The sequence below is a fragment of the Excalfactoria chinensis genome, chromosome 1, assembly GCF_039878825.1.
Source record: "Excalfactoria chinensis isolate bCotChi1 chromosome 1, bCotChi1.hap2, whole genome shotgun sequence".
Classification (NCBI taxonomy): domain Eukaryota; kingdom Metazoa; phylum Chordata; class Aves; order Galliformes; family Phasianidae; genus Excalfactoria; species Excalfactoria chinensis.
The window spans coordinates 48196553-48211916 of NC_092825.1; the positions used below are offsets into that span (position 1 = coordinate 48196553).

At 50.0% G+C, this 15364-nt stretch overlaps 2 protein-coding genes across 6 annotated transcripts in view; one reads left to right on the plus strand and one right to left on the minus strand.

Moving 5' to 3' along the window:
- The window catches only part of TMEM184B (transmembrane protein 184B), a 25521-nt gene extending 13230 nt beyond the window's left edge, over positions 1-12291 (plus strand). For 3 of the 5 annotated variants that reach the window (XM_072361627.1, XM_072361624.1, XM_072361626.1), the window contains exons 4-10: positions 2617-2707; positions 3247-3322; positions 6022-6113; positions 6376-6545; positions 7310-7504; positions 8363-8386; positions 9374-12291. In XM_072361627.1, the coding sequence (XP_072217728.1) occupies positions 2617-2707; positions 3247-3322; positions 6022-6113; positions 6376-6545; positions 7310-7504; positions 8363-8386; positions 9374-9615 (890 nt within the window). In that variant the 3' untranslated portion in view covers positions 9616-12291. The remainder of the gene's footprint in view (positions 1-2616; positions 2708-3246; positions 3323-6021; positions 6114-6375; positions 6546-7309; positions 7505-8362; positions 8387-9373) is intronic. The other 2 variants (XM_072361628.1, XM_072361625.1) reach the window with 1 other exon arrangement.
- MAFF (MAF bZIP transcription factor F) lies at positions 12175-15228 on the minus strand. Its single transcript, XM_072361629.1, has 3 exons — positions 15045-15228; positions 14334-14387; positions 12175-13942 (listed from the first exon to the last, which is right to left on the minus strand). Exons 1-3 carry the CDS (start codon positions 15168-15170, stop codon positions 13529-13531), a joined length of 594 nt encoding a protein of 197 aa, XP_072217730.1. The 5' UTR covers positions 15171-15228; the 3' UTR covers positions 12175-13528.
- Between the last annotated feature and the right edge of the window lie 136 nt (positions 15229-15364).

A 15364-nucleotide genomic window follows, 5' to 3' on the forward strand; every position in this document is an offset into this window, starting at 1 on the left:
AGGTGTTCAAGGCCAGGTTGGATGGGGCCCTGAGCAGCCTGGTCTAGTATTAAGTAAGGAGGCTGGTGGCCCTGCCTGTGGCAGGGGGGTTGGAGATTCATGATCCTTGAGGTCCCTTCCAACCTCAGCCATTCTGTGTTGTTCTATGTGTGTATTGTCTCACCTTGTGGCCCCTTGTGTGATGGCACAGTTTAACACAGCCTCCACATGCTTGTGTTGTTGAGGGGTGAAGTGCTTCTCAATCCTGCAGAAGAGGATGAGTTACTGATGCTTTCATTTTTGGTCATCTGCTGCAGATGATACCACTAACATTTCATGTGAGAGAAGCAGTTCCTCTGCAATAAACACTATCTAAACATCCCTTCTGTCTCATCCAAAAAAGAGCCTTCTGCCCACCCACAGGAGAGAATGCATTCTGGCAGCATGTTTTTGAGGGCAGTTTATTACCATACCTGCATTAAATTGTTTCAGTGAGATCTGCATTGCAGAGGGGTGCCCCTGACTGTGCAAACAAGTTAATCGGCTCAAAGGACCAGTGGCCCTCCTTCACATCCGTGACAATGCCCTGAACGCAGCAGCAGCAGATGGCAAACGTGTGCATATGATTCAGAAGGCAGCTTTGTTTGGGCCTGTTGTTCCCCCCCCCCCCACTTCCCCACCCTGTGTGCATGTGTAGGTCTAGCAGGAAGCCTGCAGCACTGCAAAACTCTCTCCTAGCAACAGCCATTATCCCTCTGCCTTGCACAGGGAGTTTGCAAACATCAGAGCCTCTGCTCAGGAGGCAGCCCACGCTCCAGAGCTCACCAGCTTCCTCAGCATGTTGTGCTATGTGGAAGGGACTGCAGGTGGAGGTGAAAGCACATTTGGCCAGCAAGTTCTCCTTTGCTTTTTGTGGGGACTGCTTTGAAACTGCCTCTTTGTTCTCTATGCTTCCTTTGCCATTCTCCTCCTCACTTATTTTTTGGAGGGGGGGAAGAATCTGTGTTTCTTTGGGAGGTGGAGAGACAGATTCTCCCACCTCAACGTTTTGTTTACTTCCTCTTCTGTGGAATGGGCAGCTGGTATTGTAATGACCACATCAGAGGGCAGGGGTCACTGGAGAGTAATAGGAAAAGCTCTGCTTTTCTTCCTCTGAGTGGTTGGAGCTGTCACCCAAGCTGCAGGAAAATTGCAGGCAAAAGAGCTTACCACAGTTATTTAAATAACTTTTCCATGTTTGGTGTTTTCTTTCCTAATTATGGCTTTCACAAAGTCATTGCACTGTGAACAAACCTAACTCCGGTCAGTAACTAAGATGACAGATGGAACAGCAATTTCCCAGTTACATAAGTAGAAGCAGGTATACCACAAGCTTTTATGTGCTGTGGCATTCTTGCCAGCTAGACACATCTAGAAGCCATTAATATAATGTTTGGAGGCCGAGCGTTTTGGGCAGTGTTGAGGTACCTCTTTTCTAGGACATAGCTTGGATGCTTGTAGAACAAATTAGAGCCCGTGCTGGCAGTAAACTGTGGAAGTTCTTCCAGGTGGTAAAACAGACATGAGGTCTAACAGCTGGTTACTTGGTGAGGTCAGGTTCTCAGCACAGTACATTAAGCTTTTGTTCTTATTCCAAAGTTCCGTCAGACTTCCGTTTCCACCCCAAATTGTTTTGATTTTGTATTATGTCAGTGCCAGAGGCCCAAAGCAGGATTTGAGTAGTGACATTCCAGGGAATGTCTTGGAATGGAGTATCACAGAAAATAAAATTGAGAGGAGGGTTGTCTGATCCAACAGTGATTATGAAAAGTCAAAGAGAGTGGCAGCCAAGACTTGTAGAGGCTAACTTCACGCGCAGTTAAATGGTTTTGGGTCCCTTGAAAAGGAAGCGTGTCAATAATTATGGTAAGAGTCCTCCACACTGTGTTTTCTTCTCATTTTATGTGTACCAGCACAGCTGAGCATTGAAAAGAATTGAAGTGGAGCAGAGTATTAGTGATCAGTCTGAGAAGGCTCTTCCTCATCTGTACCAACTTGCTGAGGGAGGCAGAACAGAAGTAACCCGAGAAGAAAGCTGTTCAGTACACAAGAAATTTCAGCTTTCTGAGGAAATGAAGCACAAGGCCTGTTTGTTGAAAATATCCACCGGACGTGAAAACAGTTTCACTGATTGGTAGAAACACTTTTACCAACTCTTATGTCTACAATCTATCGCCTCAGACATAGTGCTCATCACTTCAGAGGGCAACAGCAGGAGATATGGTTGGTGGATCAGAAATAACTTTGCCATATGATTTAGTACTAGAGTAATGTCCTGGAATAACGCACAGGAACTCTGTAAAGAGTGACATCTTACAGCTGCCAAGTAAAACAGCCTGACCACGGTTTTAAATGGTCCCGTGACCCTTTTGGCATGAGGAGTAGATCTGGCCTGGGACCTTGGCCAAACTCCAGTTCAGACAGTCTTGTAAATGCTGAGGTAGGGAGTTAAACGAAGTGAAAACAAACTGGAGTGCTTTAAAAGGAAAGATGCTGCATATGCAGTTCCTGCTGATGTTTGGTGTTTTGCCTGCTCTCTTGGTCTTTGCACCTGTTTTGATGTTGGTTGTCATTTTACTCTGATTGATGTCTTTGCAGCCTTTGTAATATACAACTTTCTCAGCCTCTGCTATGAGTACTTGGGAGGGGAGAGCTCCATCATGTCTGAGATCAGAGGGAAACCAATTGAGTGAGTATTCTGCTTGCAGCACGATGTGATCATCCTTCTGTGCCAGTCTACTGTGTGTCTACCCCTGTCCCTAAAAACTGTGTCAGGTGGCAAATGCCTGTTGGGTCTGGGCAGGTTGGCTAGCGATGATTTACCACTATCTTGCTCCAAGACAGATCAGGCTGATCATGTCCTCTTAGGCAAGTTGGATTGACTCACAGCTTTACTGAACACCTGCCTGTTCCTTTGTTCCTTTTCTTCCTTTCTCCCCCTCTGAAATCTTTCCTCTCTTCCGTTGGTTGTGAGCGTTTCCTCCAGGGTCTGTTTTTCTCCCCCGTGCTACTCAGCTTAAAATAAATTGTAAAAAAGTTTGGAGTATGGAGTCAGAATGTTGTTCTAAATATGTCTCTGAAAGAGGCTGTGACTGTAACTGCAGTCATGACTGGAGAAAGCGCTGGTCCTGTGGCTTCTACAGAGGAGGCAGGGAAAGAAGGTCGAAATGTTGCGCTCAGGCCCCGATCTTGCTTCTAATCCTTGTAATCTGTTGTTGGTTCTTTCAGGTCCAGCTGTGTATATGGGACTTGCTGCCTGTGGGGAAAGACCTATTCAATTGGATTCCTGAGATTCTGCAAACAGGTATGGGCTGAAGGAGCTGTGCTGTCCTCCAGAACCGAATGAAGCGTGTGGCAGGGTGGTAATGTTGCATGTTTGCTGCTGAACTTTGAGGTGTGCGTTCCTTTTAGTGCGTTTATAACATGATTTTGAGCCAGGCCCAAAGGCTTCCAAGAGAGTATTTTATTTTATTTTTTTTGAGATACGTTAACATTTTCTACTTAGCCCCAAATCAAGAAGGCCTACCAAAAGACAGGGTTTATCTCATGGATCTGATGTGAGCCCTGGGATTTCCTCTCCCCTTTTGGGGATTACAGAAGTCCCAACTTTAAGAAATGGATGGCTGTATTGTGTTGCAGACACCCAGTGGTTGTGTAACAGCCTCCTAAATTCCCAGTGCTGCTGTCATGGCTAGGAGTAGAGGAGGAGGTGGAGGTTAAGCACAATACAATGATTTTTAGGAGGAATCAAGTATTGCTCACCATGTCTGTCTGTGCTGAGTTGGGTATGTTGAGGGGGAGGAAACAAGAGAGATCTAAACCACGATACAGCCCTTGTCTGCTCATCAGGTCAGTCACCTCTGGCTGCCTTGAAACAGCAGGTGAGTTTTAAGGCCTTGTTCAATGATGGAAATGATTACATGAGGTTTCTCTGGAGACAACATACATAAAGCACGTCTGATGCTTTGAAAGGGCTCAGTTCACTGTCATTTCAGTCTCTGGGGCTAGATCTCTGCCCTTCCTTCTTCTCCACGTTGTGCCCCCATCATCAGTGTCTTAGCAGCATAGAGAAATGTCAAAGGTACAATGCAGACTCATAGTAATATCCAGATTGGCCTTTTTGAAAGGATTGCGTCTTTCTTTTCTCTATTCTCTTTGTCCCTGTTTTGTATTCTGCTCCCATGCCTTTCTTGTTTTCTTCCCTGAACTGTTCCCTGTGTGCTGCTTCTCTTGTAGCTCTTGGACTTCATTTGTACACCCCATATTTGATCCCATGCACTAACTAATCTTTTTGCTTTTAATAATGTTAACATTTGCCTTTTAAACATGTCATAAGAAGGCACTGCCCCCATCAAGATGAAGGAGCGCTGGAGTGAGAATTTCCCTTAGACTTCTTCTTTCTCATGCCCTGCAGCCTCTGACAAGTGTCTACGTGGGTTGCACATGAGTGTGCTTGGAAAGTTTTGGGTTTTTTTTCCCCACTACAATGAAAATTAGAAGCCCTTTTTCTTAAGCATTTTGCTGGCTTCTGCAAATCTTCAGCTCATTTGTTAACTCTGGCTTTGGTGGACATTTTACTTTTGCTTTGCTGTTATCTGGCAGCAGTTATTCTAGTCAGGCCAGCCCTTTGTGTACAGCCAACTCTGCTGTGGAGGCTGTGAGGGAGGTGTCTTGCAAAGTGACGTGCTAAGTCCTTCTGTCCTTGGCTCAAGCTTACATGTTGCCTTGGTGAGAGGTCTTTGACACCAGGACTCACTTTCTGTACTTCACGACTTCCAGGATTGGTGGGTGAGACCTTCCAAGGCAAATTCCTGGAGAGAAGAGAGCTGCAGAACAGATCTCAATGCTAATCTATGCAATATCCCACCAGTGTGATGATCAGGAAGAGAAATGTGCTGGAAGGAGCACCTTGCCCATCTTAGCCCAGCCCTCAGCATCTCTAGTGCTCCTGCTGCCTCCCACCTCCTCCATCTGTGTTTTCTGCTTTTCCCAGTCCCTTTTACCCTGAGGGTATCTGTGTACTACAACCACTTGTTTCCATCCCCTCTCTCCATGCCAAGCCGTTCTCAGACAGGTGCCTGCTTGGGGTCAGTCGGTCTGCACACATTGCCTGAGATCCTGCAGCAGTTTTCTGGTGTGTTGGTGGCTGTGGTGTAAAATCTGGACAGATCATTTCCTTAGAATTGGCCCCATCGAGGTTGTTAGCTGGATCTGTGTCTGGTGACCCTCACAGATGGGTCACACACAATCCATGTGCTTCCTGTATGCCATAGCATCTTCTGGGGAAGCATCTAAAAATAAAACGCGGTGGTTTGGGTTGCAGAGAAATGGTTAAGCCATCTGCGGATTGGAAGGAGGGGAAGCACAGGGGACAGAGCTGTTTACCAATTAGCCTGACCTTTTCCAGTTCACATCTTTACAGTGACTCACTAACTGGCATGTGCTGGGGTTTTTAATCTCCTTGAAGTCTTATGACCACTAACAAATTGCATTGTATCCAGAGCAATCATTCCTTTTTGGTTTTGCCCTCTTTCTGTGCGCAGTCCTCCCTGTGTGCGTGAAGGTCAGCACCTGCCCAGGATGTTCCAGCCTTTTTTGGGGAGATATGGGTGATGTTTTAGGTTCGTGACCTTGTGCACTTTTAAGACCTCAGCATTCAACTTCCCTCTTTCCAGAATGATGGAGGATGTGGTGACTTTGAAAAGAGAGTTCCTCATAGAATTATACCTGTAGAGCCAGAATGGATAGAGCAGATCCCAAGTGCCTTAGAGTCTTCCTGTCCTGCACAAGCAAAATAGCATGCACGCTTCCTCTGAATCTCCTCTGTCTCCTCCTTGTGCTTCAGTCCTCAAGCACAATTGATTAGCAAGTGTCAGACTCTTTCTTGGGGCAGGATTGATTTGTCTTGCATGGCAGGTCGCTGGCGTGTCCACTGGATGCTTGTTTGGAAATGTGGCCTCATTCACCCCCTGTTTTCTCTTTCCCCTTCTCTTATTCCTCTAGGCTACCCTGCAGTTCTGTGTGGTGAAGCCCCTCATGGCGATCAGCACAGTCATCCTTCAGGCCTTTGACAAATACCAGGATGGTGACTTTGAGTAAGTATGTTTGGTTAGAACTGAGGTTTCAGTTTCCCTTTCTCTCACTGCTGGGCCTTGGGAAAAGACAGGATGCACGTAAGCTGAATATGTACACGAGAAGGGAGGGCAGAGGTAAGCCTGCTGGTTTCAGGTTTTTTTCTGCTTTAGTTTGGGGGAGAGAATGGGACAGAGAGGCAGGAAGGAAATGAGAGTCCTGGTACTCGGCAAGGGGGAAGGGATCATGCAGGCTTTCAGGTGTTTATGTGTTTGCTCTCTTCAGTGTAACCAGTGGCTACCTCTACGTGACGATCATCTACAACATCTCTGTCAGCCTGGCACTGTATGCCCTCTTCCTTTTCTACTTTGCCACACGTGAGCTGCTCAGTCCCTACAGCCCAGTACTCAAGTTCTTCATGGTGAAGTCTGTCATCTTCCTCTCCTTCTGGCAAGGTGAGCTACTTTTCCTTTTGCTTTATAGCCACAAAGAGCTCTGTGCGGGGATTCAGATGCTAGAATTGATAGAGCAGATGATTAATAATCAAAATGTCTTTCTGTTTTGTTTTGTTTTTTAATTGTTGTCTTTGTTTTGTAATCTTTTGTTGCTTTTCCTAGGAAGAGCTGATTTGCATTTCTGAAACAATCATAAAGCACGAGGAGTTGAGGTTTTATCTGCGTGCTGCCATTTTATTAATTGAGGTGGCGCATCTAAAGATCTTCTTAGTGCTCTGTAAACAAAATCGTAGTGGCTTATCTGTGACTCTTGTTCAGCAGGTTGCTAGCTGAACGCAACGTGTGCTGCTGCAGAAACACCACTGCGTATTGGTGTTTGTGAAGGACATTCAGAATACATACACATCATGATGAAGGCGCCACATCAGAGAGCCTAAATTCCACCTCAGCTTAATGCTTCTTACTAATTGGCTGTAAGCATTTCCCTATTCAGTGCCCTACTTAGGTTTACCGAGTTGCACTTCAAAGACTAATTGAGTATGAACTTAGATGGAATTTAGGCTGTTGAAGCATGGCCCGTCCTCACTGTGTGTAGACAGACTAATAAGCTGTCTAGTTTATCATCTTGAGCCATCTGGTCACAAGTTTTCTGTCTTCTCTGGAGTTCTTCAGCCACCTGCTATATGGACAGGGGAAAACATCCTTCTTACAATTGAGTGTCATGCTTCTCTTGCACATTTACGTGAGGTTATTCCTTTGTTTAGGGATGCTGTTGGCCATCTTGGAAAAGTGTGGTGCCATCCCCAAAATCCACTCTGCCAACGTGTCTGTGGGTGAAGGCACGGTAGCTGCTGGATATCAGGACTTCATCATTTGTGTGGAGATGTTCTTTGCAGCCATTGCCTTGCGCCATGCCTTCACATACAAGGTGTATGCGGACAAGAGACTTGATGCACAAGGTAAGAAATATGCCAGTGCACATGGCCTGTCTGCTTGGTAGCAAGACTGGGTGGAGATTGGTCCCTCTGGGAGCCAGCACGCTGATATGACTCTCAACCTGCGTGCTTGAAAAACATCACATCCCCTCCTCCGTGGTGTCTGAGCCGATGCATTGTGCAACAGCTTTGCAGGCCAGAAACTTTTCCTGAATTGCATTGTTCCCTTTTCAGTTCCCTAGTATGCCACCCATGATAGCTTGTTGCAGACCTCAGGGTGGCATGAAGTTGCATCCTTTCAATAGAGTGGGTTTGTCCTTCTTCCTGTCTCCCCAAAGGGGAACTCCATTGCTCCAGATTGTGCAATAGTCTGGAGGCAGGAGGGACAAGGCCTGAAACATGCTCTGTTTTGACTCCAGCGCAGGAGGATGAAGCTGTGCTTTAGCAATATGTTTTGCCTGGAGGAGGGGAATCTTCCTGTAATGATTTTGAAGGTGGAGCTGCTAGAAATCTTATTCTGGGGAAGACAGAGGTAGAGGTTTTCAGGGAAATGGGGATGAAATGAAGGGATTCCTTCCTGTTTGGGGTGGATGGGAGTCTGTGCTGAGCTGCAGGAAGACAGCAGCCCATGGGCAGTGTTCATGTAGATAATGCCTCCATCCCAGCTAGCCCCAGAGGTTTAAGAAGGGCAGTGGCTGAAGGCAGGGGAGCAGAGGTCTGTGTGTGATGAAGGGGTAAATTGCTGTCTAGTAGACTGGGGATGATTTGGTGGTGGGTCTTGTTCAGTTCTTGTTATTTCCTCTCTCTCTTTCTCTCTGTCTCTCCATCTCTCCCCTCCCCCTTTTTTCTCTCCCTTGCTTTGGCCACTGGTCCCTGATGCAGCCGTTCCATCATATGGGCCATACGGTAGGTGCAGCATGCTCTGTGTGTTTGTCTCAGTTGATTTTAACTGGGATATGCCATTCTGTCCTGGTTCCCATCCTGCCTACTGCCTACTCTGTCCCTTGTTCCCCTTCCTGCAGGTCTGTAATCCAACTGCTTGTAAAAGAGCCCTTGGCAGTGGTATAACCCATCCTTAGAGAATTCGTGTTGGGACCGTATGAAACATTTCTCCCTGAAAAACTGAGCAGGCTCTCAAAGGAGCTGGTTTACTCCCTCTCAGCCCAGCCTCCCTTCTCCCATGAATGCTACAGCTTATCAGCATGCCTTGGTCATTGGGAGAGCTCATCCTCAGAGCTGAGCAGAGCCAGAAGCCCATGCAGGAGGTGGAACTTAGAAGTTGGGAGAAATGGCAGCTCCTAGAAAGATGCCTGGCACATGGGTGGGACTGGCTTCAACTGCTGCATCCTTTGCTGTGACACCCTCCAGCTGTCGTTCTGCCTTGTACCGCCTGCTCCCTTCCTTTATCTCCTGTGTTCTCCTCTCCCCTTTTATGATTTCTTTCCTGTGGGTGCTTTCATACCACACCCGTCAATGTAATTTCCAGTGAGTGGGAATGGCAAATGCCATTTCTTTGACATTTTTAGAAGTTTCTTAATGTTTTTACTTCCAAAAACCTTGACAGAAGCATCTCCTTACCCGGCTGTCTTTGTTGCACCCCTAAGTCAGCCCAGGTCACGCATAGGAAGGTTGTTGTTGTTCATCCCATTCTCATGGCCCCTGTTTGGTGCTGAGGTGGATTTGCTCAGACTTTGGAAGCAATACTGATAAAACTTGGCATCACTTCTTTGTGTGGCATTTCTTCAGCTGCTGCTGAAGGAATTCTATAAAGTAACTGTAAAGTTCTGCAGGACCTAGGAGTGCATGTTCCCTGTTCTCCTTCCCCTCGTGTTAAGGCATGGGGTGAAAAGCAGCTGTACTCTTCACCCGTCCCTCCCCATCTCACCCCGACAGGTCGTTGTGCTCCAATGAAGAGCATCTCCAGCAGCCTCAAGGAGACCATGAACCCCCATGACATCGTCCAAGATGCGATCCACAACTTCTCCCCAGCCTACCAGCAGTACACCCAGCAGTCAACGCTGGAGCACGGCCCACCCTGGCGCAATGGCAGTCACGTCATCTCACGCTCCCACAGCTGCTCGGGTGCCCGTGACAATGAGAAGACCCTCTTGCTGAGCTCCGATGATGAGTTCTAGGAGGGAAAACCACCAGCACAGGCTATCATTTTCCCTCCTTTGTTGCTCTTTATTATTATTATTTTTTTAATTTATTGAAGCAGGAACACGCAAGTCATATCACCTCTTAGTGCAGGTTGCAGAAGTGGGCATTTCCCATTCGCTTTTGTGGGTACGGATGCAATGAGTGGAGTGGAATTAGGGGAATGGCCCCAAGACTTGCTTCTCAAACCTTACAGCAGCAATTGACTGGAATTGACTGAAGCAAAGCTCCACTATCTGGGGCTCTGCCTCCCATACCTGCTCAGCTGGATGTGGCGTGTGACTGGCCAGAGCCTGGAATCTTGGCCAGAAATGTTTTGTTTTCAATTGGATGACCTGACTGCTTCAAATTCCTCTTCCTGAATGGTTGATGTAGGCACAGCTTGCACCCCCAGCTCCCCGGTACTAACGTCTCTGTGATCCTTAGGAAATGGGATTAGGATGCAGTGATAAGCGTTCCTGAGGGCCAGGCTGGAGATTGGACCCTCTGTAGCCATTGCAGTGAGTATTTAGTATGGAACATCTTCTCTCACACCTCTTAAGCACTGCTTGTGCAGGCCTATACTTGAGTGAGTGTAGGGGAAGAGGGCAGGACTATCATCTTGTTCTGCCCTCTCTGCTCCCTGTCAAAGCTGCCTGCTGGAGCTCAGCAGGGGTGGAATTACTGACTCACAAGGGCAGAGTTTTCTAATCACCAGGTGTCTGAGCTTCCCATCTCCCCTGCGTTCCTGGGGCAAGATGCTACCTGGAGCATCTGTCTCCTGCTAGCCAGGGTTGAGGACCGGCCACAACAGGTGGTGGAAGTTTATATAGCTCTGGTCCTTTCATCCCTCTCGGGGAAAGGAGCATTTGTGAACACTTAAGATGTTCTTTCCTCTCATTCCCTGCCCCCTACCAACAGCGCTGCCTCTCTTAAGAGTCATGGATTACACCAGCAGCTGTCAGACCGAGTCCCAGTTTAGGTGTCTTTCAGGTGGCCTCCCCTGCCAGCTGCACAAGTTTTGCCCTTTGACTGGAGTATCTGGGAAGGGATGCACCCTTTCCGGATTGCTCCTTGTTGCTCTGCTGGGAGAAGCAGGGTCTGATTTACTGCCTGGAGTTCACCTTTCCTCCTCTATCCTGATCTCTGTGCTTGTTCATTCACTTCCTCACAAGTGACGGCAAGCAAAGAGCTCCTTGTTTCCTCAGCACCACAACCAGGTCAGGAGCAGCACTCCCTGCAACACCAGGCGGATGGCTCCTGCTTTTCCTAAACCTGTAACTGCTTAAGTAGACACACAGACACTACCTACCAGGCTTCTTGGGGACTTGGTATGAAACTTCTTATCCTGTAAGCCACCCGGAAAGCAGGACTAGTGTTTGAGCTTTCCCTCCATCTTCTGTGGCTTTGATTAATAGGTTTTTTAGTGTGGGGTATTTATTTTAAACTTCCCCTCTCTTTTAGAAGACAAAACCCCTTCCCCTCCTTCCATCGCATTTGCAGGTCTCGATGATGTCCCAACGTCACTTAACCAATGGCCATCCCCAGTGTGCTGCATTGGATGGCCGAGATCTGAAATCTCTCTTGAGCTTGAGGATACTCCAGGCTTGGGGAAGCATTTTCTAAACATTACTTTAAAACATATGCTGCATCTACATGCTGTGCGTAGGGGTCTGGATATTCCCAAAGCTTCCTGTATGTAGAGGTTTAAAGCATAACCCTGTTGCACTTAGCTGCCTTCAGAGAAGCCTGGAGAACAGCTAGCGCCCAGGTAACAGCCAGCTGCCATGCGTTATGATTTTATATATATATATTTTTTATAACACTAAGCGAAACCATCTCTGAGCTTCCTGCACTCCCCTGCAACAGGCCAGAACCAGAGGAGCAAATCTCTAACGTGAGGACCCAGAGCTTGAGACAGAGGGGCACCTCTTGCTCTCTCAAGCAGTTCTGCCTGTGGTAGCCCAAGGCCAGGAGTAGGTCCTCCAAGCTGCTCACCTCCTTCCCCTCTTTGCCCCCTTTCCTTTTTGTTTACCGTGTAACATACCCATGGGATTTGTTTATTATTTTTCCACGTAGAGTAGTTCTTTGTATATAAACAACTGAAAGAAAAAAAAACAAACAAAAAAACAAACCAATAATGTATGATAAATAAGACAGAGCCACCTAGTTTTGTACCTATCGTGTTTAACTGATGTGAGCTCAGCGACAAGCCGCTCTCTCTATTTTGGTCTTTGTGACGTTATACTCTGCAGAAATGAGCAAATATGATGACAAATAAAAATATAGAGATAATCTAGATTGTACTTCAGCTGCCTCTGCCTGACTTCTCTGAACCAAGTCTGAGTTTGTGAGTCATGCTGTCAATGCTTCCCCAGTAGCCAACCTGAACCTCCCCTGGTACAACTTAAGGCCGTCGCCTCTTCTCCTATTGCTGTCAGCTGGGAGAAGAGGCCGTGCCCACCTCACCACCACCACCTCCTTTCAGGTGATCGTAAGGAGCGTTACGGTCTCCCCCGACAGCCCTAGAAGAAGAAGAAAGGCCAAACGCACTCTCTGTGGAAAAAAAAACTCAAAAGAACTCGCTTTATTTGTAAAGTCTACAAAATACAGAGGACTCAGGTAGGACACAGACTGTAAGTCAGAAAATAAATAGTATTTTTTTTTTTGGTTGTTTTTTTGTTGTTGGTTTTTTTTTTGTTTGTTTGTTTTTTTTGCTCTATATAAGATAAAATGTGATTTGCATATATAAAATATAAAGTACGGCTCTGTACCAACATCCTGGCTGTGCCAAGAGGCGGAATGGCAAAGAGGACGTGAAAATAACTTACGTTCGTGCAATAAATAAACCCAGGGAGAGCGGGACCGAGGGGATGCTAACACAGTGCCCTCTGCGTGGGCACCTCTCTGGGTAGGGACGGAGGCTGCAGCCAAGGGTGGCTGGCGTGGCGATGCCCAGACCTCTGTGCTGATGTCCAAGCTGGAGGAAAACCCAAGGGAGAAGCAGCTGCCTGTCAGGCAGCTCCCAGGAGTGGGATGCTCGGCCCTCCACACCTCTGACTCCTTGCTCTGTGCAGCCTAAGCTCTGGAGCCAGCGGAGCACAGGGCTTGGCAGGGCCATCCCAGCAAGGCCATGTGCAGCAAAACAGCAGTTATCTGCACTCCAGCTGCCTTTGCTTCCTTCCTGCCTCTGCGTTCCAGGCACGTGGTTGGGCCGAGTGTCCCACTTGGGTCAAAGAGATGCATGAAGGATATCCGTGATGGGGAGAAAACAGCCCCTCCACATGTCCCTTTTGTCTCACAGCCCCCAGATGTCCCGTACCCAAGGGTCCCCCTCCATCACCGTCACAGTGCTATGCCATCCCGCTCACCCCAACCTGCAGCCACTTTCTGTTCCCCTCTGACCTGCACATTCTCTTACCATCCTCCACCCCTTTTCACTGGGTCAGTGCTGACCCCATTCATCCTCATCCTTCTGCAAAACTCCTTCCCCAGTTCCCTCTCTGGCACATGCTCCTGGGAGCGCCTGCCCTGCACTCAGCTCCCCCCAAAAATAGGGTGCACCGTGTTTTCCTGCCAGCTTGGAGCTGTGAGGTGTTTCCCTGCCTCCATCCATTCGCACGGACTCATCCCCTCCTGCACGCACCCACTGATGCAGCAAGGGATGGGACCATGGGGCAATACCGGGCTATGGGCTTCCCCCATAAGGGAAGCCCCCCATATGGGCTTCCCCTCCAATAATGTGCCGTCCCACCCGGTACACACATGGTGGCAGTCCTCCCTACAAGCAGAGGTCTGGGGACCAGAGGGAAGGATTTGGGGTGCAGCTCCCAGCAAAGGAGAGCCTCAAGTCGGTATGTAGGGAAAGGCGCCCTGGGGGGGACAGTGCCCGGCCGAGGGACGGGGCCAGCACTAGGAGTAGGCAGCCTGGTTGGCACCGGACTTGACGATGGTGATGACGCTGGCAGTGGCCACTTTGGCAGGTGGCCCATGGGCAGCCACAGTGCGGGCAAAGCCCTGCAGGGCCTCATACTTGCCACGGAGAGTATCAAGCTCCAGGCGCATGGCAGCATTCTCACGGGCCAGCTTGTCCACCTCCCATTCCAGCTCCATCTTTTGCTTCTGTAGCTCTTCCTTTTGGCAGACGCGCTTCACCCGGCAGCTGGCAGCGTAGCCCCGGTTCTTCAGCGTCCGTCGTCGCTGCTTCAGCCTCGCCACCTCCTCCTTGGAAAGGCCCCGCAGGTGATGGTTGAGCTCCCGTACCGACAGCCCCATTAACTCCTCATCTGACAGCAGCGGTGTGTTCTCTCCAAGCTCCCGCTTCACCTGTTGGATAGAAGAACAGTGAGATCCCAATGCCAACCCCCAGTGCCAGACATCCAAATACCAATCCCTAATGCCAATCCCCAGTGCTGGGCCTCCCCAGCACCAATTCTCTGAGATGGACCCCCCCCCCAACCCCAAAACCAACTCCATTGCTGGACCCCAAGGCCAATCCCCCAAGCTACAGCCCCAGTGCCAGTTCCCCATTGTGGGGCTCCCTGAGGCTGGACCTCCCCAGTGTGATTCCCCCATGCTGGAGTTCCTACTGCCAGCTTCCCATGCTGGACCTCCTCAATGCTTATCCCTCATGCTGGACTCCCTGATCCTGGACCTCCTAATGCCAGACCCCACCTCTGGGTCCCCCCCCACATCCCTTATTTTCCCCAGTGCTCACCTTTAGCGCCTTGCTGGACAGCCCATCCGCAGCCATGGTTGCCCCGTACCGGCCCTATAAAACGCCCAAGAGCATGTGAGTGCCAGCAAGGGAACACGGAGCGTGATGCCGATCCCCGCCCAGCTCCACCTCACTCTTTTATGCGAAGCCCATAATAATAGCACACAACCACAACAACGTGGGAAGGCCCTCCCCGGAGACGCGGTGCCATGGGGGCTGAAGGGAGCTCCCTCGGAGAAGGGCAGAGCTGAGGGGGAGGGGGGGGGTGGAGGAAGGGGGGCCGGGCCGGGGCTCGCGGTGGGGTCGAAGGGTGCGGGCCGCGGCCACGTCGCGGGCGAGCGGGCGCCGTCTCACCGTGATTCAGCAGCGCTTTGCGGGGGGAGGAGGGGGGGGCGAGAGCCACTTACCCCTTCCGTACCCCTCGACCGCCACTTCGCTTCTTTCTTGGGGCAGAGGCGAGGGCGGGAGAGGCCGATATTTTCTCCCCTCCGCCATTACGAGAGGAGAGGGCTCGGGGCCCGAAGCGGCCCCAACTCCGGACCACCTTCCCCCTCCCTCTCCAAAGCGCCGGTGGGGGGGCGAAGCACGGGAGGAGCCGAGCTGATGCAATCAGGGCCGGGGGTAAGACGCCACCATCCCCGAGCTCCCACCGCCCGCCCCGCTCCGGCATCTCCCGACGCCCCCATCCCCGACCCCGCACAGTCCGCTCACCGGAGGCCGCTCCGTGTGCCGTGTGGGCTCCGCGCTGCACGGTCGGGGTGCGGCGAGGCGGGCGGGCTGTGCGCGCTCCGAGCCGAGCTCCGCGCGATTACTCACCCGCGGATTCCTTTCATTCATAAAAACACAGTCATGCGGTGACGTCACCTCCACGTCGCCCCGCCCCCAACCCGGAGCCCGGCCCCGCCCCATCCTTTTCAAAGATGGCGGCGCGCGGCTCCTCCGTCAACAACCCGCCGCCCTTCATTGGGATGGAGACCCTTTGGTCCCTCCCCTTTGGCTCCTCCCCATTGGCTCCTCCCCGGGAGCGGCGC